The 26,557-nt window shown below is 39.1% G+C and overlaps 1 protein-coding gene across 3 annotated transcripts in view; it reads left to right on the top strand.

Moving 5' to 3' along the window:
* The window catches only part of UGGT2 (UDP-glucose glycoprotein glucosyltransferase 2), a 169,584-nt gene continuing 148,659 nt past the window's right edge, over window positions 5,633-26,557 (top strand). For 2 of the 3 annotated variants that reach the window (XM_021065792.1, XM_021065791.1), the window contains exons 1-4: window positions 5,633-6,126; window positions 15,432-15,514; window positions 21,167-21,297; window positions 22,277-22,389. In XM_021065792.1, coding sequence (XP_020921451.1) covers window positions 5,648-6,126; window positions 15,432-15,514; window positions 21,167-21,297; window positions 22,277-22,389 — 806 coding nt within the window. In that variant the 5' untranslated portion in view covers window positions 5,633-5,647. Of the gene's footprint in view, window positions 6,127-15,431; window positions 15,515-16,345; window positions 16,434-21,166; window positions 21,298-22,276; window positions 22,390-26,557 lie in introns of those variants that run through there. The other variant, XM_021065793.1, reaches the window with a different exon arrangement.

The raw sequence follows: 26,557 nt of genomic DNA, 5'->3' as shown, positions 1-26,557 counted from the left end.
TCACTTAGTAACCGTCTGTCTGGGTTATTAACTGTTGGGGTACCAGGGTGCTTTGCATTCAAGTCACCCTTATTTTACTTAATAATGGTCCCAAAGTCCAAGAGTAGTGATGCTGGCAAATCGGGTACGCCAAAGAGAAGCCATAAAGTGCTCCCTTTAAGTGTGATGGTAAAAGTTCTTGCCCTAATAAGAAAGAAAAAATCATATGCTGAGGTCGCTAAGATCGATGGTAAGAATGAATCTTCTATCCATGAAATTGTGAAGAAGAAAGGTGAATTTTTGCTAGTTTTGCTGTTGCACCTCGAGGTGCAAAAGTTATGGCCAGTGTGTGATAAACAGTTACACACTGTAAAGCTTTATGTTTGCACAATAAGGTATTTTGAGAGGGAGAGACCACATTCATACAACTTTTATCATAATATACTGTTATAATTTTTTATTTTATTATTATTATTTTTCATCTTTCCATATATTTATTTGTCATCTGCATATTTCTTTGGTGAGGTGTCTGTTCAGGTCTTCGGCTTATTTTTTTTTTCATTTATAATGATTTTTATTTTTTCCTTTATAGCTGGTTTACAGTGTTCTGTTAATTTCTACTGTACAGTAAGGTGACCCAGTTATACGTACATGTATATATTCTTTTTTCTTATATGATCATGCTCCATCATAAGTGACCAGACATAGTTCCCAGTGCTCTATTTCATTATTAGTTATTGTTGCCAATCTCTGTGTTTAATTAATCATAAGCGTGTGTGCACAGGAAAAGTAGTGTCTATGGAGTACTACCTATGGTTTCAGGCATTTGCTGGGGGTTTTGGAACATATTCCCTAAGGACAAGGGGAAATTGTTGTATTTAAGATATTCAAATGAAAAATGAGAATAAGGTATTTCTTAAGAAGGGAAGTCTGTAAGACCTACAGGGTGATATTTTTTAATCAGCTGTGAAACTTCATTTAGGCAGAGAGAATTAAAGTTTATTCTACGACATGGTAATTTGACAGTAAATTTATCCTTACATAATACCACTATTTTCGTTAAATAAACACAGTCTATGCTATACCTAAAAAAATTCAAAATGATTTATTCTATTAAACACGATATTCTTATTATAAAACACTCATTAATCCCTTCTTCCACATACAATGAAAACTGCTATCATCATCGATTTTCATTCATATTACCCCAATGTGGATAACTCTGAATAAGATTTTGCTAAGAAATATTAAAGTACAATTGTGTCCCTGAGCTACATTCAGTTCACAGCCAATCTGTGCTAAAGAGTTATTGATAATGGGTGTTAGGACACTTTGCTGCTTCACTTAGTTGAGTGACCTCTTTTTTTTTTTTTTTTTTTTTTTTAGGGCTGCACCCATGGCATTGGAGATTCCCAGGCTAGAGGTCTAATCAGAGCTGCATCTGCCAGCCTACACCACAGCCACAGTAATGCAGGATCTGAGCCTTGTCTGAGACCTATACCACAGCTCATGGCAATGCCGGATTCCCAAAGCATTGGGTGAGGCCAGGGATCGAACCTGCATCCTCATGGATACTAGTCAGATGTGTTTCCACTGAGCCACGTCAGGAACTGCACTTGAATGACCTTTGCTGAGTCACTTAATTTTTGCATTCTAGTTTTTCTAAAATAGAAATGACATTTAGAAGAGACCATGTTGTTTGAAAACTTCAGGAGTTCCCCCAGGTGAAATTAGAATCTGGCCCCTAAATTGAGAGGGCGAAGAGAGACCAGAATTAGGAAGAGCACTCCAGATTGGCAGGTGACAGTTTTCAACAGTGAGGGAACTTACCAGGCTGCAAGACGAACAGAGCTCTGCATCTACTTGCCAGAGTCTTAAACATTAATATAGAGGCTGTAACAGGGTTCAGGCACGTATATAGTCCAGATGGTCTCAATAATGGTATTCTCTCAAGGCTGCTTCCTTGAAGTGCCTCCTAGTGCAGGGAGCTGTGGGTAACATGTACATTGCAAGGATGGGGCAGGGGCTAGGAGTCTCTGATTGCCCAGGTCCCCCTCAAGGGTCAGCTAGCAGTCACGTCCTCTGATGACATCCTTCAACACTAAATATAATCAAACTGACAAGCTTTTGCACAGCAAAGGAAACCAGAAAAAAAATCCCAAAAAGACAACTTACAGATTGGGAGAAAATACTTTCAAATGATGCAACTGACAAGGGCTTAATTGCTAATTTATACAAGCAACTTAAGCAACTCAATAGGAAAAAGCCAACAACCCAATGGAAAAATGGGCAAAAGATCTGAATAGGCATTTCTCCAAGGAAGATATACAGATGACCAAGAAGCACATGAAAAAATACTCAACATCCCTGTTTATGAGAGAAATGCAAATCAAAACTACCATGAGATACCACCTCACACCAGTCAGAATGGCCATCATTCATAAGTCCACAAATAACAAATGCTGGAGCGGGTGTGGAGAAAAGGGAACCCTCCTGCACTGTTGCTGGGAATGTAAGCTGGTACAACCACTATGGAGATCAGTATGGAAGTACCTTAGAAAACTATACATAGAACTACCATATGACCCCGCAATCCCACTCTTGGGCATCTATCCGGACAAAACTCTTAAAAGAGACACATGCACCTGCATGTTCATTGCAGCACTATTCACAATAGCCAGGACATGGAAACAACCCAAATGTCCATTTACAGATGATTGGATTCGGAAGATGTGGTATATATACACAATGGAATACTATTCAGCCATAAAAAGAACAAAATAATGCCATTTGCAGCAACATGGATGGAACCAGAGACTCTCATATTGAGTGAAGTAAGTCAGAAAGAGAAAGACAAATACCATATGATATCACTTATATCTGGAATCTAATATATGGCACAAACGAACCTTTCCACAGAAAAGAAAATCATGGACTTGGAGAATGGACTTGTGGTTGCCAAGGGGGAGGAAGAGAAAGTGGGATGGATTGGGAGCTTGAGGTTAATAGATGCAAACTATTGCTTTTGGAATGGATTAGCAACGAGATCCTGCTGTGTAGTACTGAGAGCTATGTCCTGTTACTTATGATGGAGCATGATAATGTGAGAAAAAAGAATGTATACATGTATGTGTAACTGGGTCAACATGCTGTATAGTAGAAAAAAACTGTATTGGGGAAATAACAATAAAAAATATCACTCATGTCTACTCTTTTGTTCTGCAGTAGAAAATTATGCCTAGGGATGGTCTGCCTGAGGAATATTTCAAACCCGCTTAAATTTATAGGAAAATAAGCTAAAATGTATAATAATTATGTAAATAAATACCCCTGCATTAATTTCATTCTCTTTGAAAGAGAAATATAGGACTCCTCACTATTCTGAACTCAAATGTACAGGAATGTATATTAAAATGTATTTTTAGTCATGTTCTTTAATAGTGTGTTTAATGTGACTTTTTTTTCATGTCTGCACCCATAGTATATGGAAGTTCCCTGGCCAGGGATTGAATTCAATCCACGGCTGTGACCCATGCTGCAATTGTGGCAATGCTGGATCCTTTACTCCACTACTCTAGCTGGGACCACCTCTGCGAGGACCCAAGCCACTGCAGTTGGAATTTTTTTTTAATTAAAAAAATTTTTTTTTCTCAGCTGCCCCACGGCATATGGAGTTCCTGGGCCAGGGATCAGATCCTAGCCGAAGTTGTGACCTAAGGTGCAGCTGCGGCAATGCCAGATCCTTAACCCACTGTGCCAGGCTGGGGATCAAACCCAGGTCCCAGTACTCCCAAGACACTGCTGATCCCATTGCACCACAGCAGGAAGTCCTGCAGTTGGATTCCTAACCCACTGTGCTACAGTGGGAGCTCCCCATGTGCCTTTTTATATGGCAAACCATTTCTTAAAGATTTGCAACCCATCATATGTGCCGACATTTAAGACAGTCACTGCCAATAGCTTATTTCCTCCATCCCACAATCTCAGTCAAAAATTCAGTCCAAAAATAAGTGGAAATGAGTTAATTAAAGCAAATACTTGTGAAAGATTCAAAATATATTTTTTTCTTATGCTCTGTGGACAGAAATGAAGTTCCTTACTCATCTGCCTTAGATTTCTGCCTACAAATCCATAAAACAAGGACTCTTCAATATTTATTGAGCCCCGATAACGTGTACTGTGCTAGGTGCTGCAAGGGATGCTAAAAATGAATAAGGCATGAACCCTCTGGGAATATATCATTCTCAAGTAGGAGAATAAATAAGTACTGTATTCAAATGCTAAAGTGAGAATTATAAATGGAATATGACAGTTAAAATAAAGAGCTTATGGGAATTTAAAGGAGGGAAAGATCATACCAAGTGGGAGAAATAGAGGCAATGAAGGATAAACTCAGGAAGTGACACCTGAGTAGCATTTCCAGAGCAAGGTCTTCCAAGGAAAGATATATACTAAGCAAATGAGGCGAAACGAAAGTGAAGTGATCACATTTTGGCAACTTCCAGAGACCCGGATCCCCCATACGGCAAGGGTGTAGGGAGAAAAGGAATGGATCAGTGCATCCCCTAAACTAGTTTTCCCAGCTGCTGCTTCTCTTTACCATATATTTTAATATTTATAATAGATTTACTCTCTTCTGAATAGAAAAAGAATCATGCCTGACTTGGAGCCAGAATCTTGAGGTTCCACCTCTGCCCAGTTAAATAAAACTGAGTATTTTGAGTTGATGAGTCATACATACTGGAAAACAACTTCACTCTGTTCCAAAGTTTTGTCTTTAAACCTGATGTAGCAAATGCATGAATTTTGGGGTCAGACAGTCCTTGGTTGAAACTGAGACTCAATCCCAGCAGCATAATTTTGGCTAATAATGATAAAAAGCAACTACCATTTTTCTACGCGTTTTCACCTATAATCCTCTAAAACAGCTCTTTTCAAAACTTTAATGAGCACCGGTATCACCTGGGGTGCCTGCTAAACTGTGGTTTGGATTCAGTAGGGCTGGGATGGGGCCTGGGATTCTGCATTTCTAATGAGCTCACAGGTGATGTTGAAGCTTCTGGTCTGTGGACTTTTTTGGGGGCGGGGAGGTGACTACATCCTCGCATTCAGAATCCTGAGCCAGGGATCCAACCCCAGCCACCGCAGTGACTACTACAGCTGAATGAATCCTTAACCGCTAGGCCACTAAGTAACTCCTCTGGTCCACTTTTGAGGACAACGGCTAAAAGCACTGTTACTACCCAGCAGTATCAGCATCACCTAGGAATTTGATGCACATGAAATGCAAATTCTTACACCACACACCGGATTTACTGAATTCAGAAACAATGGGATGAGGCCCAGCACCACGTGTCTTAACAAGCACTCCAGGTGATGTCACTGGTTTTCAAACATGATTGCATACTTAAAGCACCTGGAGGGAAGGGCAGGTTAAATATTGTTGATGCCAGACTCTCGCTCCCAGAGTCCCATGTAATTGGTGAGTGGTGTGGTCTGGGCATTGTGCTTTGGCAAAGTTCTACCAGGTGATCTGCATAAGCAATAAAATCTGACAATCCCACGAGGTAGGTCCTTGTCTTTGTTAGGATTTAGTTTCCATCTGTGGATAACATTCACGCTAGTTCCTGCCTTCGTCTCCAGATTTTGCCATATCCAGCCAACCTCAATGGGCCAAAAGCCCAGTTCAGTTTCCCGGCTGTGCGTCCTGTCTGTCCAAGAAGGTCGCGGAATCACGGGAGCTTCCAGAACGTTCCGCATTCCGGCCCCGCCCGCACCAACGTGGCTCGGGGTCCGCCCTGGGGGCTCCTGGGCTGGCTCGGAGCGCTCGGCGCATGCGCCCGGCACACGCCAAGGCCCGGCCCGAGTAACGGACTCGGGCTCCCCCCACCGGAAGTGGGAGGCTGCGCGGCGGGAGGAGCCGGCGGTAGCGTGGCGCCTGCGGGCTGGGCTGTGGGCGTCGGGTCCGAGGGGCTTGCGCTTCTCCCTCCGCGCCATGGCAGAGGCCGCCGACGCCGTGCGGCTGCTCCTGAGCTCCACGGCACTGTGGCTCTTGCTGCTTGGCGCCGGGACGGCCTCCGCGTCCAAGGCGGTGACCGCCCACTTGACCGCGAAGTGGCCCGAGACCCCGCTGCTGCTGGAGGCCAGGTGAGTGCGGGCCAGACCGGTGCCGAGCCCGCGCGGAGGGCGGGTCCGGCTGGCCTCCGGGCGCGCCGGGACCCCGACGGCGCCTCGGACGCCGGCTCCTCGCACTCGCCGCTCGGGCTTGACCCTCAGAGCATCACCTCCTCCCCTGCCGCCGTCTGCTCCGCGCTCACTTGCAACTCCTTGCCGCCCGCGGTTCGTACTTTGCCTCACCCACGGTTTTTAAAACTTTGATTCCTTTGGGTTTTATTAGAATTTACGAACGAGGAAAGAAAGAATGGGAGGTGGACCGCGGCGTTTAATGTGAGCACGTCTCTTGATGTAGGCGGTTATTTCTCGGCACCGGTACTTGAAGCACCTAATTTCATAAATTAACGTGATTCGGTCAGTTCCTGGGCTGCCTGTGGGGAAGACAGCTTCCCCATAGCCATTCCTTCTTTCTGAATCTCCCCCACTGCAGTTAGTGCATAAGGTATCATTTACTGCGGAGAAACTTGGAGCTGTTGAATTTTGTTTAGTATTCCAGAAGTTAAACACAATTTGAGAGTTCTTGCCTTTAGCCAGCTTGAAGTTAATTTTAATGCCACTCGCTTTCGTAGTTCACCAAAGCAACAGCTTATGGTTCTAAAAAGAGACTTCATCACTCTATATGAGACATTAGATGCATAAGATACTAAAACAGATTTTTTAAGATTTTTGTTTTTTCCTATTGTTGATTTGGAATGTTTTGTCAGTTGCTGCTGTACAGCAAAGTAACCCAGTCATACATGCATATGTACATTCTTTTTTTCTCATATTATCCTCCATCATGTTCCATCACAAGTGACTAGGTATTGAGATATAATTGATGGACCATGTTAGTTTCAGGTGACCAACATAATGATTTGGTATATTTATATGCTGTGAAATCAGCACCACAGTAAGTCTAGGTAACATCTGTCACCATGCAGAAAGTTTTTTTTCTTGTGATGAGAACTTTTAGGATCTCTTAGCAGCTTTCTAATGTGCAATACATTATTAACTGCAGTCATCATACACTCACTATAGCCCATGACTTGTTTATTGTGTAGCTGAAAATGTGTTCCTTTTGACCTCTTTTACACGTTTCACCCATCTGCCTTCCTGCCTCTGGTCCCAATCTCCAACGTGTTCTCTCTATATGAGCGCATTTGTTTGTTGTTGTTGTGTTTAAGATTTCTTAGGGTGTTTGTCTCTCTCTGTATGACTTATTTCACTGAGTCACTGAGACAGTGTCCTCAAGGTCAAGCTATATTGTCACAAATAGCAGGATTTCTTTTACATGGCTGAATAATATTCCCGTGTGTGTGTGTGTGTGTGTGTGTGTGTGTGTGTGTGTGTGTGAGAGAGAGAGAGACCACACTTTTGATAACCATTCTTCAATTGATTCTTAAGTTGTTTTTTTATCTTGGCCATTGTAAATGACACAGAACTGAACTTAGGCATGCATACATTTTCCCAGTGATAATGTTTTCATTTTCTTTAGATAAATACCCAGAAGTGGAATTGCTGGATCATATGATAGGTTTTTTTTTTTTTTTTTTTAATTTTTTGAGGAGCCACCACACTATTTTCTATAGTGGCTGCATCAGTTTACATTCCTATCAACAGTTCACAGGGACTCCTTTTTGTCCACGTCCACGTTAACACCTGTTATCTCTTGTCTTTTTGATGATATCCATTCTAACAGGTGTGAGGTGGTATCTCACTGTGGTTTTTGCACATCACTGATAATTAGTGATGTTGAGTGCCTTTTCATGTACCTCCTGGACATTTATATGTCTTCTTTGGAAAAGTGTCTATTCAGATTCTTTGTCCAGCTTTTAATTGGATTATTTGAGCTTTTTGCTGTTGACTTGTATGAGTTCTTTCTGTATTTTGGTTACTAACCCCTTATCAGATATATGATTTGCAGATATTTTCACCCATTTGGTAGGTGCCTTCTTGATGATTTTCTTTGCTGTGCAGAGGCATTTTAATTTGATGTTGCCCCATTTGGATATTTTTGCATTCGTTGCCTTTGTTTTTTGGTGTCAAATACAAAAAAACAAAAACATTACCAAGACCACTGTCAGAGAACTTATTGCCTGTGTTTTCTTATAGGAGTTTTATGATTTCAGGTCTTATGTTCAAGTCTTTAAGCATTTTAAGTTAATTTTTTTGTATGGTGTAATGTAGTGGTCTAGTTTGATTCTTTTGCATGCACTTCTCTACTTTTCCCAACACCATTTACTGAAGAGAATGTTCTTTCCCAGTTGTCTGTCCTTGACTTCTTTGTCATAAATAAATTGACCATATATGCATGGATTTGATTCTGGGCTATTATGTCCCATTGATCTATGTGTGCCGATATAATACTGTCTTCATTATGTAGCTGTGTAATATCAATGCCCATAATACTTCTAGCTTTGCTGTTCTTTCTCAAGAGTGTTGAATTTTGGGGGTCTTTTGTGGTTCCATAGAAATTTTAATATTGTTTGTTCTGCATCTGAATAATGCCATTGGAATTTTGATAGGGATTGTGTTGACTCTGTAGATTGCCTTGTACTGTGTATAAATTTCAACAATATTCAATGCATGGACACAGAGTATGTTCCCATTTATTTGTATTATCTTCAATTTCTTTGATCAATGAATATCTTTAAGTTTTCAGTGTACAGATCATTTACCCCCTTGATTATATTTATTCCTAGGTATTTTTTGATGCAATTGTAAACAGGATTTTGAAAAAATTTCTCTTATGGGTTGTTATTAGTGTACAGAAATCCAACAGATTTTTGTGTGCTGCAACTTTACTGAATTCATATATTAGTTTTAACAGGTTTTTTTTTTGTGGAGTCTTCTAGGTTTTTGATGTATAATGTCATGTTACTTGCAAATAATGATAGTTTTCTTTCTTCCTTTCTGATTTGGATGCCTTTATTTCTTGCTTGATTGCTTTGGCTAGGACTTAAAGTACTATGCTCAGTAAAAGTGATGTGAGTGGGCATCCTTGATCTTGTTCTTGATCTTAGAAGAAAAGCTTTTAGCTTTCAGCTTTTCTTGAGTATGATTTTAGCTGTGGGCTTGTTTGTTTATGGCCTTTGTTATGTTGAGGTACAATTCCCTCTATACTTTTTTGAGTTTTTAATCTTCATGGATGTTGAATTTTTTCAAATGCTTTTTTTGCATCTATTGAGATGATTGTATGATTTTTATTTTTCATTTGTTAATGTATTTCACATTTATTGATTTTTGGATGTTGAACCATACTTGCATCCCTGGAATAAATCCCACTTGATCATGATATATGGTCTTTTTAATGTATTGTCATATTCAGTTTGCCAATATTTACCTGCGGATATTTGCAGTTATGTTCATGAAGTATATTGACCTGTAATTTTCTTTTCCTGTTGTGTATGTTTCTAGTTTTGGTACCAGGATAATGCTGGCCTTGTAAAATGAGTTTGGGAGTATTCCTTCCTCTTCTATTTTTGGAAGAGCTTGAGAATTTATATTAATTTTTTTTTTTTTTTTTGTCTTTTTGCCATTTTCTTGGGCCGCTTCTGCGGCATACGGAGGTTCCCAGGCTGGGGGTCGAATCGGAGCTGTAGCCACTGGCCTACGCTAGAGCTGCATCTGCAACTTATACCACAGCTCCTGGCAACGCCGGATCCTTAACCCACTGAGCAAGGCCAGGGATCAAACACGCAACCTCATCGTTCCTAGTCGGATTTGTTAACCACTGAGCAGCAACAGGAACTCCTGTATTCTTATTTAAATGTTTGGTAGAATTCACTAATGAAGCAATCTGGTCCTGGACTTCTGTTGGGAAGCTCTTGATTACTGATTCATTTTCCTTACTGGCAATCAGTTTGTTTGGATTTTTCTATTTCACGAGTCAGTCTTGAGAGGTTGTATATTTCTAGAAGTCTGTCATTTTTTCTGGGTTGTCCAATTTGGTGTATAATTATTCATAGTGTCTCTTATGATCCCTTGTATTTCTGTGGTATCAGTTCTAATAAAACAGTTATTGAATAAAGTATTCTAGTTTAAAATATGTTCCCTTCCTTTGTCTTTCCCTCAGTTTCTCCCATTGCTTGTGTGAATCTGATTCCATATTCAGTTCCAAATCTAACTTCTTCCAGTCTTGGGCTGGAAGTTGCAATGTTTAAATTTCTTCTTGCCTCAAGTGTTTTAGAGCTGGAACTCCTGTAGGATCCTCCTCAGGTCCTTCACAATCCAGCCTCACTCTGACATACCAACCTAATCATTTGTAGTGGGTTGGAATGCAGCATCAAAAAAGATATGTCCACATCCTATTCCCTGGAACCTCTGAATGTAACCGTATTGGAAAAAGGATCTTTGCTGATGTACTTAAGGGTCTTAAGACAAGATCGTTATGCATCTGAATGGGTGCTAAATTCAGTATCATTGAAAGATGCAGGGAGGAGAAGACACATACAAAGAGGAGAAGGACATGTGAATGGAGACAGATTGGGTTGATGTAGCCATAAATCAAGGAACACCTGAAGCCTCCAAAAGCTGGAAGGGCCAAGGAAAGGTTCTCCCCCTAGATCCTTTGGAGGAAGTGTAGCCCTATCAATACTTTGATTTTGGACTTCTTCAGAACTGTGAGACAGTAAGTTTCTGTTGTTTAAAGTCACCCAATTTTTGGTTATTTATTACATCAGCCATAGGAAACTAATTTGATTTTGTACCTTGAAGAGAGTTGCTGTTGTAACAAATACCTAAAAATGTAAAAATACCTGTTGAATCTGGCAGATGCTGGAGGAGTTTTGAGAAATGTGGTAGAAAAAGCCTTGATTGCCTTGAGACTGTTGGCAGAAATATAGACATTTAAGGTAATTCTGGTAAGGACTTAGGAGAAAGCAAGGAGCACAATAGAAGAAGCTTCTGTCATCTTAGAGGATATGTATCATGAATAAAACATTGGTAGAAATATGAACATTAAAGGTGCTTCTGGCAAGGGTTTAGAAGGAAATGAGGGGTGTGTCATTGGAAATGAAGAAGGACGACTGTTGTATAGTGGTAGAAAGCTGGCAGAATTGGATTCTACAGTTGTGTGGAAAGCAGAACACATAAGTGATGAACTTGGATAGTTAGGATTTCCAAGCAAAGTATTAAAGGTGTATCACCTGGTTTCTCCTTGTTGCTTATAGTAAAATGCAAGAGCAAAGAGAAATTGAAAAAGGAACTGTTAAGAAAAAAGGAAGCAGCTTTTGGTAATTTGGGAGGTTCTCAGCCAATCCAGATTATAAACGATGCTAAAACTGGGAAACTCAGTGTTGGAAATGTGTGCTTTGTAAAGAAGGCCAAATACCTTTTGTATTTGGCTGGATACCTTCTGTTGTATAGGTAGGTATATGACTCATGGGCCCACTCAACTATCTCAGCAGAAGCCAGGAATAAAGAGGGGCTTATCCGGGAGAAGGATCAGTGGAGGATGTTTTTGTAATGGCATGACCCTGGTGAGATACACAGGAGAACCAGAAAGGTTTTGATTGTTGCGTCAACAGGAACACTGCCAGCTTGGGTCAAAAGGGACAGAAACAGGATGAAATGAGAGAAGGCTCTTAGACTTCCAGAATTCTATCAACGGAAAGTTGGCTTATAGAACTGCTTAGCTGCAAACATGTGCTACCTTTCAAGAAAAAGGAATGACACTGAAGGCAAAGCCATAGCAGGCAGTATAGAGGGTAGAGCAATAAGCCACAGAGTATTAGGCTCAGGGTTTGAAACCTAATAGGAACTTTTGCTGGAGTTTGAACTTGCTTGAGTCTGATGACTCCTTTATTTTCTACTTTCTCCCTTTTGGAATTGGAATGTCCGCCTTTGGAATTTAAAATGCTTATCTCACCATTGTATTGTAGAAGCATGTTATTTTTTCAGTTTTATACATTCACATATGGCAAAAAATTTTGTCCCTGAATGAATCATACAGGGCTCATACCTGGTTTAGATGATTCATGTGATAAGATTTGAGACTTCTGATGATATTTACATGAACTTTTGGACTTAGAGTTGATGTTATAATAGGTTGAGATTATGTTGGGGGATGTTGCACTGGGGTGAATGTGTTTTGTGTGAGAGACATTGTGAATTTGGGGGATCCAGAAGGTGGACTTCAATGGCTTGAATGGTGACCCCCACAAAAGATAAATCCATGTGCTAACCTCTGGAACCTGTTGTGTTAACTCTGAAAACACCCAAAATCCAGACTTTTGGCTTCCAGGGCTGTGAGAGAATGAATTTCTTTCTCTTTTTTTGATGGCTACCGCTGCCGCCTATGGAAGTTGCTGGGCCAGGAATTGAATCCGAGCCACAGCTGTGACCTACGCTGAAGCAGCAGCAATGGCATATCCTTTAAACCACTGAACTGGGCCAGGAATACAACTTGCACCTCTTCAGTGACCTAAGCTTCTGCAGTTGAATTGCTAACCCACTGTACCACAGCAGAAACTCCCTAAATTTCTCTTTTTTTAAGCCACTAAATTTGTGGTAATTTATTTTGGTAGCCTTCACACTACACAGTCCTTTCTTCATTGATACCTTTGTAGACATGTCATATTACTCTCTTTGCCTGATCATTTCCTCTGATAAAACTGTTTGTTATGTTCTCATAAAATTTGGTCAGTTCTTCTGTAATAATCCTTTTTTCAGGATATAATATGTGCTAATCTCTGTTGTTAAAATGTGACATCCTGGAGTAGAGAATTTCTTATTCATATTTATTTTGCCAAGGTGCAATGCACAGAAGTAGGTGCTCAAAAACACTAATTTGATTGAAGTGATCTTATATAAGGCCATGTACACTTCAAACCACTATCAGAATTACCTCTATGGTATAAATGACCCATGGAAACTGGTCTTTACCTGGGTAATCCATATAGGCGGCTCAGTGCTTTCTCATGCACCTGCTTGTTCTGTTGTGAACGAGTATAAATTGTTAGCAGGTCTTTTATTATATAAACTAAAATCTTTCCTACTATACTTTTATTTATTGGTACTGATTTATCCTTCTGAACCGAATCTCGTTCTTCTTTGTGACAGTGTAGCAGGCTAGAAGCCTGTAGTTTATTTGTTTTCTAGACTTCACTATTCTGCTCATCATCAGGTTCTTAATGTTTCTCTTAAATCAGAATTTTAGAAAATCAAAGAGGTTGAGGGAAATGAATGTGGAAGAGGAACAGTTGAAGAGCATTAGGTAGATTGAAGGAGCTTGGGAAATAGAAACTTAGGAAAAGTAAGAGCTTTCTGTTTGGGAAGCTCAGTTTTTTAAATTAAAGCCATTATTGGGTATTTCTTTTACCACCTCTATAAGTCTATGTTAAAATGTATATTTTCAAATGTATCCTATAGTTCAGCCTAAAAAGTTGAGTGTCTGTTTTGAGCATGGCCCTATGGTGGGTACTGTTGATGGGTACTATGTAGGAAACAAAGATGAAAAAGTTATATCCCTACCCAAAGACATTTATAATATAGTACTCTTTGCTAGGGATGATTATAGGCTGATGAGGCTGAATTTTACAACATGTGTACTATAACTTACACATAGGAACTGTAGTTATTTCACTTGTGTGGTCCTTGCTGAAAATATTTTTTGGAATAACACTTATAATTACTGTCATGCTCTTTAGAAATATTTAGAAATCCTCTATAGAAATATTTTTTCCTGTGTTGGGATTTTTTGGGTAAAACATTATTTGGAACTAAATAGTGTGTAAGACAAGTGAACAAATTGAAATGCCAGATTTTTTCTTTTTTTTTTTTGTTTAATTTTGATCAAAATAATATCTTGTCTTTTGGAAGGTGAGATGCTGGATTTTTTTTTTTTTTTTTTTTTGGGGGGGGCCTTGCCCATGGCATGCATGAGTTCCTGGACCTGGATCGAACTCAAGCCACACTAGTAACAGCGCTGAATCCTAACGTGCTAGGCCACCATGGAACTTCAAGATGCTAATTTAGGTGGCCTCTCAGGGGTATTTTCTCCTCTAAGAGTAATGATGAGTTATTGGCAAATTGCCCCTCAAAGTAATTCAGGAAAAGTTCCAAAAGTGTTTAGAGCAGTGGTATATTGAGGTAATGAGTATAAGTTAATACTTTTTTAAGGTGATTACTTTGAAGGATCATACTCAGATGTGTAAATTCTGTCACATGGAAGAAGTCTTTTACCTCTGTGTGCACAATATATGAAATGACAGTACCTGTTTCGTCACATCAGTAAGTGTTGCTCTCTACTTTGGATTTTTTACCATCCTGTTTTTTTTCAAGTCACGTCCTTTTTAGTATTTCCCATTGTTTCCTCTGCTTTTAGCCTTTTGGTCTTTTTTTTCTTTTTAATGCCGTTGAGTTGGACACCATTATTAAGAAGAGTTGCTTTGAAATTACTTATTGTTTTAAATTAAATTCATATGCCTGTCATGGTTACGTTGATGAATCTGTTTTTCTCACCTCATTTTCCCCCTTTAGTAACCATTTCAGACTCACTGCATTATGTCTTTGATGTCCTCAATATTTTCCATTTAAATTAAGCATTGGTTTAGGTTTACTGAGGCTAGAAAGAAAGATAAGGTGGGCAATAACAAAGAGACTGTACCATTTGTTTGGTGGTTTTGTCCTTTCTAGTTGAAATAGTTAAACCTACTTGTTTTAGGTGTCTTGCACTTTGTTCCTGAATAGCCTTTCACTTATTTCACTGTTTCCAAATGCTTCATATGGCTTTGACCACTGTTTCTTACCTATGCTCTGTGGATAAATGCAGGTCTTTTGGGGCTTCAAGGTTTCTATTAATTTTTTAAAGTAAGATATTTTCTGTTTTAATAATAGTGAAAAGATTGTTTACACTAAATGAAAATAATAATGACTTCTAAAAGAATGTTTCCAGAACCAGGCTTTGTTTATGAAAAACAGGCTGTTTTTAAACTTTTTACTTTTATATAATACTCTAATACCATTAAACTGTACTTCTTAGTGGTATTTCACATGGAGAAACAAAATAAATTGTCCATTTCTTATTTGTTGCTAGTAAAGAGGAATAGCCAAAAGCAATTGCTCATGCAGTCTTTTCCAGTCATGATTATATGCTTGTAGTTGAAACTGATACCTCAGGTAAGAATCATCAGTCTGTTCTCTTTTTTTGTCTATAGTAAATAAAAATCTGTAATTTTAATTTGGGGAGGTTTTCATTTTTACCGTAAGTTCTAATTTGGTTCTAAAATATAGTTTATAGTATTGAAACCATTTTTCATTTCCATTTGTTAACAGCTTGCTTTTATTTTTTTTAATAGTGAATTTATGGCTGAAGAAAGTAATGAAAAATTTTGGCAGTTTTTGGAAACTGTACAAGAATTAGCAATTTATAAGAAAACAGGTAGGTGATATGCATATTTCAGTTTTCAATATTTGTATTTATATGCCTATATTAAATATGCTTTTTTTTTTTTTTTTTTTTTTTTGTCTTTTTGCCATTTCTAGGACTGCTCCCGCGGCATATGGAGGTTCTCAGGCTAGGGGTCGAATCAGAGCTGTAGCCTCCGGCCTACGCCAGAGCCACAGCAACGCAGGATCTGAGCCACGTCTGCAACCTACACCACAGCTCACGGCAACGCCGGACCCTTAACCCACTGAGCAAGGGCAGGGACCGAACCCGAAACCTCATGGTTCCTAGTCGGATTCATTAACCACTGTGCCACGACGGGAACTCCCTTATTGTTTTTAACGGTAAAGTTTAAGTGCTTAATTGGGTTAAAAATACGAATATTAAATTTGAAAAGATATTTTAATGGAAACTATTCCAAGCATCCATTTCCAAAAGTATTATGTTCTAATGCTTTATTATAAGAAAACTCATGTAATTAGCATATAGTATATATTCCATTATAATCAAGAAGAGAAATTGTTGAATTATGCTTTTCTCTTTACCTAGATTCCTTTGAAATAGTATTAGTTTTAATCTAGTAGTAGTGAAAATTTTCCAGAACTCCTGAACTCTTAAAATTTTCCAGAACTCTTAAATTCTTTTTTTTTTTTTTTTTTTTCTTTTTAAGGCTGTACCTGTGGCATATGGAAGTTCCTGGACTAGGGATTGAATCAGAGCTGCAGCTGCAGGCCTGCATCACAACCACAGCAATGTGGAATCTGAGCCATGTCTGCAACCTACACCACAACTCATGGCAGTGCTGGATCTTTAACCCACTGAGCAAGACCAGGGATCAAACCTATGTACTCATGGATACTAGTCAGGTTCATTTCTGCTGAGCCACAACAGGAACTTTTTCTCAACAAGTCAGGTAACCTCTGTGCTTTCATTTCACTATTGAGAAAAAGAAGTTAGTCATTCCTGCCTTTTTCATATGTATGAGAGTATATATCTATATATACATATATCTTTAGAATGAATAAGTGTTAATTAATGTGTTTCTAAGGGAAGGTCAGATGCTGAAATTAAGTTAGCAGCAGAAGCTAAAAAGTTAATTATTAGGAAGAAGAGTTAAAGAAACAAAAAGGTTAGTTTCCTATCTATGCAGAGAATAGAATAAATGATACTAACATGGAATCCCTTGAGGGAATTCTTTAGCCTTTTAGACAATGGAGAAAACTTACTATGGTGATTAAATAGCTTGACTTTATTCCTGAGTGTAAGTGTAAGATAAACCATGGTTTTAAATGTTTTCAGTGTTCTGACTGCACAGAGAAACTTAAAAGTCTACTGGTAAAGCAATGGGAGATTGTTGTTTGTTGGTTTTGTATTTGTCCTGGTAATTTTAGTTTTGGTATTTCAGGTAAAAATAAGTTAGATTAATATGTCATGTTTTCATGATAGTTAAAAAAATCCAACATCAGGAGTTCCCGTCATGGAGCAGCAGAAACGAATCCAACTAAGATCCATCAGGTTTTTGAGTTTAATTCCTGACCTCGCTCAGTGGGTTAAGGATCCCGTGTTGATGTGAGCTGTGGTGTAGGTCGCAGACTCGGCTTGGATCAGATATTGCTATGGCTGTGGTGTAGGCCGGCAGCTGTAGCTCCAATTGGACCCCTAGGCTAGGAACCTCCATATACCATGGGTGCAGCCCTAAAAGAGGGGAAAAAAAAAAACAAAAAAAAACAAACCAACATCAGATTTCCTGGCTCTCACCTACAATCTTGAGAATAACTATCCCAAATCTGTTCTCAGTACATGGTTTATGGCCATATTTGGTGCCGTTTTCCACTGGAGGAGCAATCTCAGAGATTACTTTCATAAATTTTGAACTCTTTAAGTTGCTTAGATTTATCAGCATTTTTTATACCTGAATGAAACAGCATGCCTGGGTAAGCTGGTGGTGGTCATTAACAAGCTGTATATAAACTCAGGAATATCTAAGCTCTACCTTAAGCAGAGGAGGTGTATGTAGTTCAGGGTTAAACTTAAAATAAATTGTATTAAATAAGAATTACTAACACAAAAGTATAATTCTGTTAACTTCTTCATAATGGTGAGAGTCGAGTGCATATTGCTGCTTCACTGCTGACTTCATTAGGTATAAGAAATGATACATATGAGGAAATAAAAATATCAAAAGCCATCAGATTTTACTGAATTTGTTTTCAAGGCATTATCCTAGAGGAAACATTTAAAATCTTCAGTTATTTGTAATTTTCTAGCTTGAATTTCCATGTGACCCTTTAGGTAATCTTTCCTGAAGAATAATTCCAGGGATCTACTTGCCTAAAATAATGTAAATGTTGAACATTAAATCTTTGGCTAGTTTCTAGTTTCATGCCATTTTGTGAAGACACTACATACGTGCCAGCAAATTAAGACCTTTTAAACACTGACTTGCCTGTCTTTCAATCATTTTGTGTGGTTCTGCCACAGAGTTATGTATTTTTTGATGTCTCAAGATTGAAGTGATGTGATGTTAGTTAACCTATGTAGTTTTGTGTTGTGAATAAGAAATGTTCAAGTTTAGCTGTCTCTGGAATCCTTATTTATCTTCACTTCTCCATCTTCTCAGAATAGGAAAATCTCATTCTCAAAGTCCTTAAAGATTTTAATGATTTCTACACAAGTAAAGTTGCTTGTATGTTTTAATGGAAAAGTTTTCAGAAAATGTTATGTTTCTAACTCAGCTACTTATAACTGAGAGCCAGATTTGAAGTAGGAAGATGATTGCCATCTCACTGTGTTGCATTTGAAATACTTGTGGAGTATCCAGTTGAGGCTATCCAATAAGCTGATTTAGGTAAGAGATTTAGGTAAAAATAATCTAGGCTGAAGGGTAGGATTTGAGAGTTATCAACATCAAGAAGGTAATTTAAGTTTCAGGGAGAAGGTATAGAATGAGAAGAAAGTAGGTAAAGAACACCAGTGTTTAAGAGATAATCAAAAAAAAAAAGGCGGGGCGGGGGGGGAGTTCCCGTCGTGGCACAGTGGTTAACGAATCCGACTAGGAACCATGAGGTTTCGGGTTCGGTCCCTGCCCTTGCTCAGTGGGTTAACGATCCGGCGTTGCCGGGAGCTGTGGTGTAGGTTGCAGACTGGCTCGGATCCCGCGTTGCTGTGGCTCTGGCGTAGGCCGGTGGCTACAGCTCCGATTCAACCCCTAGCCTGGGAACCTCCATATGCCGCGGGAGCGGCCCAAGAAATAGCAACAACAACAACGAAAAGACAAAAGACAAAAAAAAAAAAAAGAGATAATCAGAGGAAGAACGTTGACTAGAGACTAAGGAGTACCAGGATAGGTAGGTGAAAACCTAGAAAGTGAAAGCCAGGGTAGTAGTAAATGGTAAGTGATAGATGTTATCAAATACTAAAGACAGACCAAGTAATATAAATATTAAGCTTTTAGCAACAGAAAAATTAGGAGTTCCTGTTGTAGTGCAGTGGAAATGAATCCGACTAGGAACCATGAGGTTGCAGGTTCGATCCCTGGCCTTGCTCAGTGGACTAAGGATCTGGCATTGCTGTAAGCTGTGGTGTAGGTCACAGACTCAGCTCAGATCCTGCGTTGCTGTGGCAAAGACCAGCAGCTATAGCTCTGATTAGACCCCTAGCCTGGGAACCTCCATATGTCATGGTATGGCCCTAAAAAGCAACAAAAACAAAAAAATGGTGTCTTTGAGAGCAGTTTCATTGATATAATAATCAAAAGTTACTGTAGGTTGAGGAAGAAGAAATAAATGCTAAGTATTTCAGAATCAACTATGAAGCAAATAAAATGAATCAGTACTTGACTTTGGAGACTGTTACTGCTGCTTTTTTAAAAGATGAGTTATTTATGTATATTAAATGCCACCAGACAAAAATCGAGTGAAAAGTGAAACTAAACATGAAAGATATTGAAAGGGTAAAACCATTATCAGCAGGTTAGTTGGTGAGGATGGATTTTGTTATTTCTGAACATTGGCTAAAACAGTCCAATACATTCATGATGATCTTGCAAGTTACGGCTGAAATACATATGTTTACTTTCTGTCAACCCCTGAATCCTACATCCATTATTGCATTAGAGACAACTTTAACAGTCACCTTGACAAAGTTTGGTGTATGTGGTCTGGCACTATGCACGTTTGTTTCTGTTGACTCTCTTCTCTGTTTTCGTGGATAACCATTCCCCTTTTGACTGATGAGGTCTTATTTCTGTGATGTTACTACATTAATTTCAACTATTTTCTTGTTGACCCTATAGCTAATAGGTCTTCTTTAAGATCCACTTTTAAGATAACATCTCTTCTGATCTCTATTGTGTTGCTTTTACTGTTGAAGGTGAGTCTTAATTGCATTACTTTTTGGTTCTTGGGGAGAAACTCATTATAACTTCCTGAGGAATCACCTGTAGTTTGTTAAAGAAGTAGGAGTGATTGCGCATACCTGCTCTCATATGATGACTCTTTAAAATTACTGGAATAGGCAATTATTATTGCCTAGAATGAAGAGATCTATTCACTACTTAGTAATTTCAGAAATGTATCACATGCCTATTTTGTGTGCCAAAGTTAGGAAGATACAATTGAAAGGCTAGAAAAGATTCCCGCCTTCACAGTTTATAGCTTAATGGAAAGGACAGCATTATACAAATAATTAGAGAAATAATTTTTAATTACGATTTCAAGAATTGACCTAGAGATGGTACCTGTGCTGTTCTTAGTCTCCTCCGTTTTTTTTTGTTTTTTGTTTTTTTTTGTCTTTTTAGGGCCATACCCACAGCATACAGAGGTTCGAAGGCTAGGGGTTTAATTGGAGCTACAGCTGCCAGCCTATGACAGAGCCATAGCAATGTGGGAGCCAAACCTCATCTGCAGCCTAGACCATAGCTCATGGCAATGCTGGATCCTTAACCCACTTAGTGAGGCCAGGGATCAACCCGTGTCCTCATGGATACTAGTTGGGTTTGTTAACCACTGAGTCATGATGGGAACTCCCTTATTCTCCTGTTAAATTGCAAATAGGGTCTAAATCTTACCCATGCATTGTAACTCCACAACCTTGGAGTGAATTGGTCTGATATGTTGGCATCTTCCAAATAGATTTTACTTGCAAGATTATTTTTTTCTTCTTCTTCATCTTTTTTTTTTTTTTTTTTTTTTGTATTTTTGCCTTTTCTTGGGCCTCTCCCATGGCATATGGAGGTTCCCAGGCCAGGGGTCTAATCGGAGCTGTAGCCGCCACAGCAACGTGGGATCCGAGCTGCACCTGTGACCTACACCACAGCTCATGGCAACGCTGGATCCTTAACCCACTGAACAAGGCTAGGGATCAAACCCGCAACCTCATGGTCCCTAGTCGGATTCGTTAACCACTGAGCCACGACGGGAACTCCAATGGCAAGATTATTTTCATCTGGACTTGAATTGATTGCCTGGACCTCACTGGAAGATCCAAATAAAGTAAATAATAAAACAGATCTTGATTTTCCATTTGGCACTTTCTACCCTCCCTACTAGACTTAGGATGTAACATTAATTTGGTTAACTCTGCAGTCAGAGATGTGTGTTGAATATGAAATACTAACATCCTTTTCTTTTGAATTCATTTTTATAGAATCAGATTATTCTTACTACAACTTAATCCTGAAGAAAGCTGGACAATTTTTAGACAATTTACATATCAATCTCTTAAAGTTTGCTTTCTCTATAAGGGCATACTCTCCAACTGTTCAGATGTTTCAACAGGTATGTAAATATACCCCAAATGTATTTGACAAAGAAGCATGCTAGCAATGTACATAAATCTATCTTAATGTGACTATTTTTAGTTCTAAAAGATCTAAAAACTTACAATACCTGGTCCCACAGCCTATCATTGATATTTTCATTGTTACTTTTTTTTTTTTTTAAAGGGCCTCACCTGTGGCATGGTAAGTTTCCAGGCTAGGGGTTGAATTGGAGCTGCAGCTGCTGGCCTGCAGCCACAGCAATGCATGATCCAAGCCACATCTGCGACCTATACCACAGTTCACGGCAATGCCAGTTATCCAACCCACTGAATGGGGACAGGGATTGAACCTGTATCCTCATGGTTACTAGTCAGGTTCATTACCATTGAACCCAAATGGGAACTCATCATTGTTAGCATTGATTATAATACAAGTGAATATTTTATGTAATTTTGTGGTTATTTGGGATAAAGAGTTTATGAGGGCAAATCACCATTGAAGTGAATGATAATGACACTTTCAATTTTTTTTTGATTTTTAGGTCTGCACCCGTGGCACATGGAAGTTCCCAGGCTAGGAGTCTAATTGGAGCTGCAACTGCTGGCCACTGCCACAGCCACAGCAACACCAGATCTGAGCCTTGTCTGTGACCTGTAGCACAACTCAGAGCAGCACCGGGTCCTTAACCCACTGAGCGAGGTCAGGGATTGAACCCACAACTTCATGGTTCCTAGTCAGATTCGTTTGCCCTGTGCTTCAATGGGAACTCTGACACTTTTAATTTAAAGGGACCTTTGCAACAATTTCATAGCATGTATTTCCTACTATAAAGTTGATTTCGTTAAAATATTTGATTCTGCCTGTGTATAGATATTTTTACTTTAATTAGAGCAATAACTTAATAGTAGTTATTTTAATCAAAGTGATGTGTTAGTTTTTAAAATGGTATTATAATTATCAACTACTATAGCTAAATATAATCTTTGAAATCTTAGATTGCAGCTGATGAGCCCCCACCAGATGGCTGTGATGCATTTGTGGTTATCCATAAGAAACACACCTGTAAAATTAATCAGATTAAAAAGCTGCTGAAGAAGGCTACTTCAAGGTAAATTAATGATAAGTTGTTTATAAAAAGAGAAGGTTGAAATAGAAATTTCTTATAATAAAATATGTTGATGTTTTAGGACATTGTATATTAAAGAATGTGCTCTGAATATATCTGAGTTTAAGTCCTTTTCTAAAATATATAAGTACTTTCAATATTTTATCTTGATTGCTTTTGATTTTAGATTTGATTTTTGATTATTTTCCGTCATGGTCTATCCCAGGAGATTGTGCTATACAGTTAGACCTTGTTTAACCATACTAAATGCAATAGTTTTCATCTACTGACCCTAAACTCCCAGTCCATCCCACTCTCTTTCCCCTCCCCCTTGGCAACCACAAGTCTCTTCTCTGTCAGGGAGTCTGTTTCTGTTTTGTAGATAGGTTAATTTGTTCCATATTTTAGATTCCACATCTAAGTGATATCATAGTATTTGTCCTTCTCCTTATGACTTACTTCACTTAGTGTGATGATCTCTAGTTGCATCCATATTGCTACAAATGGCATTATTTTGTTCTTTATGGCCAAATAGTATTCCATTATATATTGTACCATATCTCCTTAATCCAGTCATCTGTTGATGGACATTTAGGTTGTTTCCATGTCTTAGCTATTGTGAATAGTGCTAAATAGATACATAGGGGTGCATGTATTTTTTTTGAATTATACTTTTGTCTAGATGTATGCCCAGGAGTGGAATTGCTGGATCATATAGCAATTCCATTTTTGGCTTTCTGAGGTACCTCCATACTGTTTTCCATAGTGGTTGTACCAATTTACATTCCCACCAACACTGTAGGAGGGTTCCCTTTTCTCCACATCCTCTCCAGCATTTGTTACTTGTAGACTTATTAATGATGGCCATCCATTCTGACCAGCATGAGGTAGTACCTCATTTGATTTTCATTTCTCTAATAATTAGTGATGTTGAACATCTTTTCATGTGCCTACTGGCCATCTCTATATCTTCTTTGGAGAAATGTCTACTTAGATCCTCTTCCCATTTTTCAGTTAGGTTGTTTGAGTTTTTCTTGTTGAGTTGTATGAGTTGTTTGTATATTTGGGGGATTAAGCCCTTTTGGTTGCATTGTTTGAAACTATTTTCTCCCATGCCATGGGTTGTCTTTTTATTTGTGGTTTCCTTTACTGTGCAAAAGCTTGTAATTTGGTTATGTCTTGTTGGTTTATTTTTGTTTTTATTTCTATTACCTTGGGAGACTGACTTAAGAAAACATTTGATACGATTTATGTCAGAAAATGTTTTGCCTATGTTCTCTTCGAGGAGTTTTCTGGTATCCTGCTTTATGTTTAAGTCTTTTTGTGCATGGTGTGAGGGTGTCTTTTTGAGTTTCATTGATTTATATGTAGCTGCCCAATTTTCCCAGCACCAGTTGCTGAAGAGACTGTCTTTTTATTTTCTTGCCTCCTTTGTTGAAGATTAATTGACCATAGGTCCCTGTATTTATTTCTGAGCTCTCTATTCTGTTCTATTGAACTGTATGTCTGTTTTTGTACCAGTATCACACTGTTTTAATAATCTATAGCTTTTAGTATTATCTGAAGTCCTGGAGAGTTATGTCTCCTGCTTGTTTTCCCCCCCACTCAGGATTTCTTTGGCAGTTTTGGGTCTTTTATGGTTCCATATACATTTTGGATTGTTTGTTCTAGTTCTGTGAAGAATGTCATGGGTAGTTTGATAGGGATTGCATTGAATCTGTAGCTTTGGGTAGTGTGACCATTTTAACAATATTGATTCTTCCAATCCAGGAGCATGGGATTTCTTTTCCATTTTTTTGAATACTGTTTAATTTTCTTGGTTAATGTTTTATAATTCTGAGTGTATAAGTCTTTCAACCTCCTTGGTCAGGTTTATCCCTAGGTATTCAGTTTTTAGGGGTGCAGTTTTAAAAGGTATTTTTTTAATGTTCATTTTTTGATATTTCATTGTTAGTATACAAAAATGCAACCAATTTTTGAATATTGATTTCTGTCCTGCTATTTTGCTGAATTTGTTTAAGAGTCTTTAGGGATTTCTATACATAGTATCATGTCATCTGCATATAGTGACAGTTTTACCTTTCCCCTTCCAATTTGGATACCTTTTATTTCTTTCTTTTGTCTAATTAGTGTGGCTAGGACTTCAAGACTGTTGAATAAAAGTAGTGAGAGTGGACATCCTTGTTATGTTCCTGGTAATGTATTTTAAACTTATATCCTCTTTGCATTTCTAGGGAAAACTATTTGTTAATAGTGTGGGATTATCTTATTTTTGTTGAATTAAGATTGTTTGTTTTCATTAAGATTCATTTATTTCTACTTCAGTAAGATTAGCCATTATTAGGTTATTTAAATTTAGATTATTTTAACTATTTATGCCATTTTTAATGTCATTGTAGCTTCATATAGTGAATTAGGCAACTGTGTTATTCTGTAAGAATTAGTATAGATAAGAATTTATTCTTTTAAAGCATTGATAGATTATGAAATCATCAGCCCAGTGTATTTTTTTCTTTTACTAGTGCATTTTTAAAGGTAATTTTGGTAACTTTTAAAAATTATTATTAAGACTGAGGGAAGATGGCAGAGTAGTAGGATGTGAGGCTCAGCTACTCCCACAAATACATTTAAAATACAGCTACATGTGGAATTATTCACACAGAAAATATGCTAAAAACTGACAAAAGAACCTCAGGATTATGACAGAGCAAGAAAACCTTCATGAAATCAGATAGGACAAAAGAAAGAAGAAAAAGAAGCAGAAGCAATAGGAATCAAGACGGGACCTGCACCCCCAGGAAGGAGCTGGAAAGAAGAAAAGCTCCTGCACTTGGGAAGTTCCCCACCAGCAAGGAGATCAGCCAGGATGGAGGAGGAACTCTAGACAGTCAGCGTGAAGCAGTTAAAATGGAAACAACCCTTCACGAACGGTCAGTGCTACAGGCAGCCAACCATATGTGGGTGCTAGCAGGTGTCAGGAACTAAAACTCTGGCCTTAGAAATCAGACTCAGAGAGGGAGCTGGGGCTAGCACTGTGGGAAAGAAACTGGGGTTGGCCACACAGCAACAGCCTAGAGGGCCTAGAGTATGGGGCAGCTGTAACTGAGGAAGTCTAAGCAGAGGCAACCCAGTTGGGCTTAGAGGCTAGATGCCATTGTTTGGGGGTGCTGGAAGGCAGGAGTGGGATCCACCACTACAGCCTTGTTCCCCGTGTGTGCTTTCTCATGCTTCAGGACATGTTCTCCTTCAACTTGGGAGCCACTCAGCAATGGTGGCTCCCTGCAAAAGCTGGAAAACAGCCCTGCCCTTAGGCTGCAGAGTTCTTGGAGCAGGTAGAGTAACCGCCTAGGGGAATAACACAAGCTGCCAGCTCTAGCAGCAAAAGGAAGAAGAGCCAGAAGAGCCACCAGCAGTGGCGCCCTTTCCCCACAAGCCGCAGGGCCCATCCATTGGCCCTGTGAAGGCCCACTTCAGTGGCACTAGTTTCACACTGAGAGAGCCTTGAGAGGCCCATACAATCCACATTCTGATCTGCAGTGGCTACATAAAGCACTCCTATTAGCACCCATGTGGGGGATGGACTGCCAGAAGTACACATCCTACAGCTACAGAGAAAGCCTTTTGGCAACAGTTAGGAAGAAGCCCCGCACCCTTGGGGCTTTAGAGATCCCTGGAGTGGCCAAGCAAGTTGGGGGGAGTGTGATGGCAGAATGACAGCATCTGACCCTACAGCTACAGAGAGCAATCCCGAGAGCCTTCCTGGCAAAGGGAGGGGTGGCAGGAGCAACTGCTAATGTTGCAAGCTACAGGAAATAGTCCTGAAAGCTACCTGGTAGCAGAAGGGGTTGCAGGAGACACTGCTACCCGTGTGTGCTACAAAAGCAATCCTGTGAACTGTGAATCACTGCCATCTGCCTCACCAACCCCATCCCTAATAGCTACCCAGCTCCAGGAAAGGGGGTGTGAGACTGCTGCTCACAACACATGCTCTGGGTACACATGTACTGATACCACCCTGAAGAACTCCAGGACTGGGCACTGCTGCTGCATCTACATACCTCCTGTCAAGAGGATGATAAATGGAAAGGTGGACATTATGGAATGATGGAGAGGTAGCTTTCAGACAAAGAAACAAGACAGAAACATATAAAAAACACTAAATGATGAGAAG

This window comes from Sus scrofa, chromosome 11, assembly GCF_000003025.6.
Source record: "Sus scrofa isolate TJ Tabasco breed Duroc chromosome 11, Sscrofa11.1, whole genome shotgun sequence".
NCBI lineage: Eukaryota > Metazoa > Chordata > Mammalia > Artiodactyla > Suidae > Sus > Sus scrofa.
Note: the sequence above shows the minus strand (reverse complement) of the source record. Positions and strands in the feature narration are given on the sequence as shown.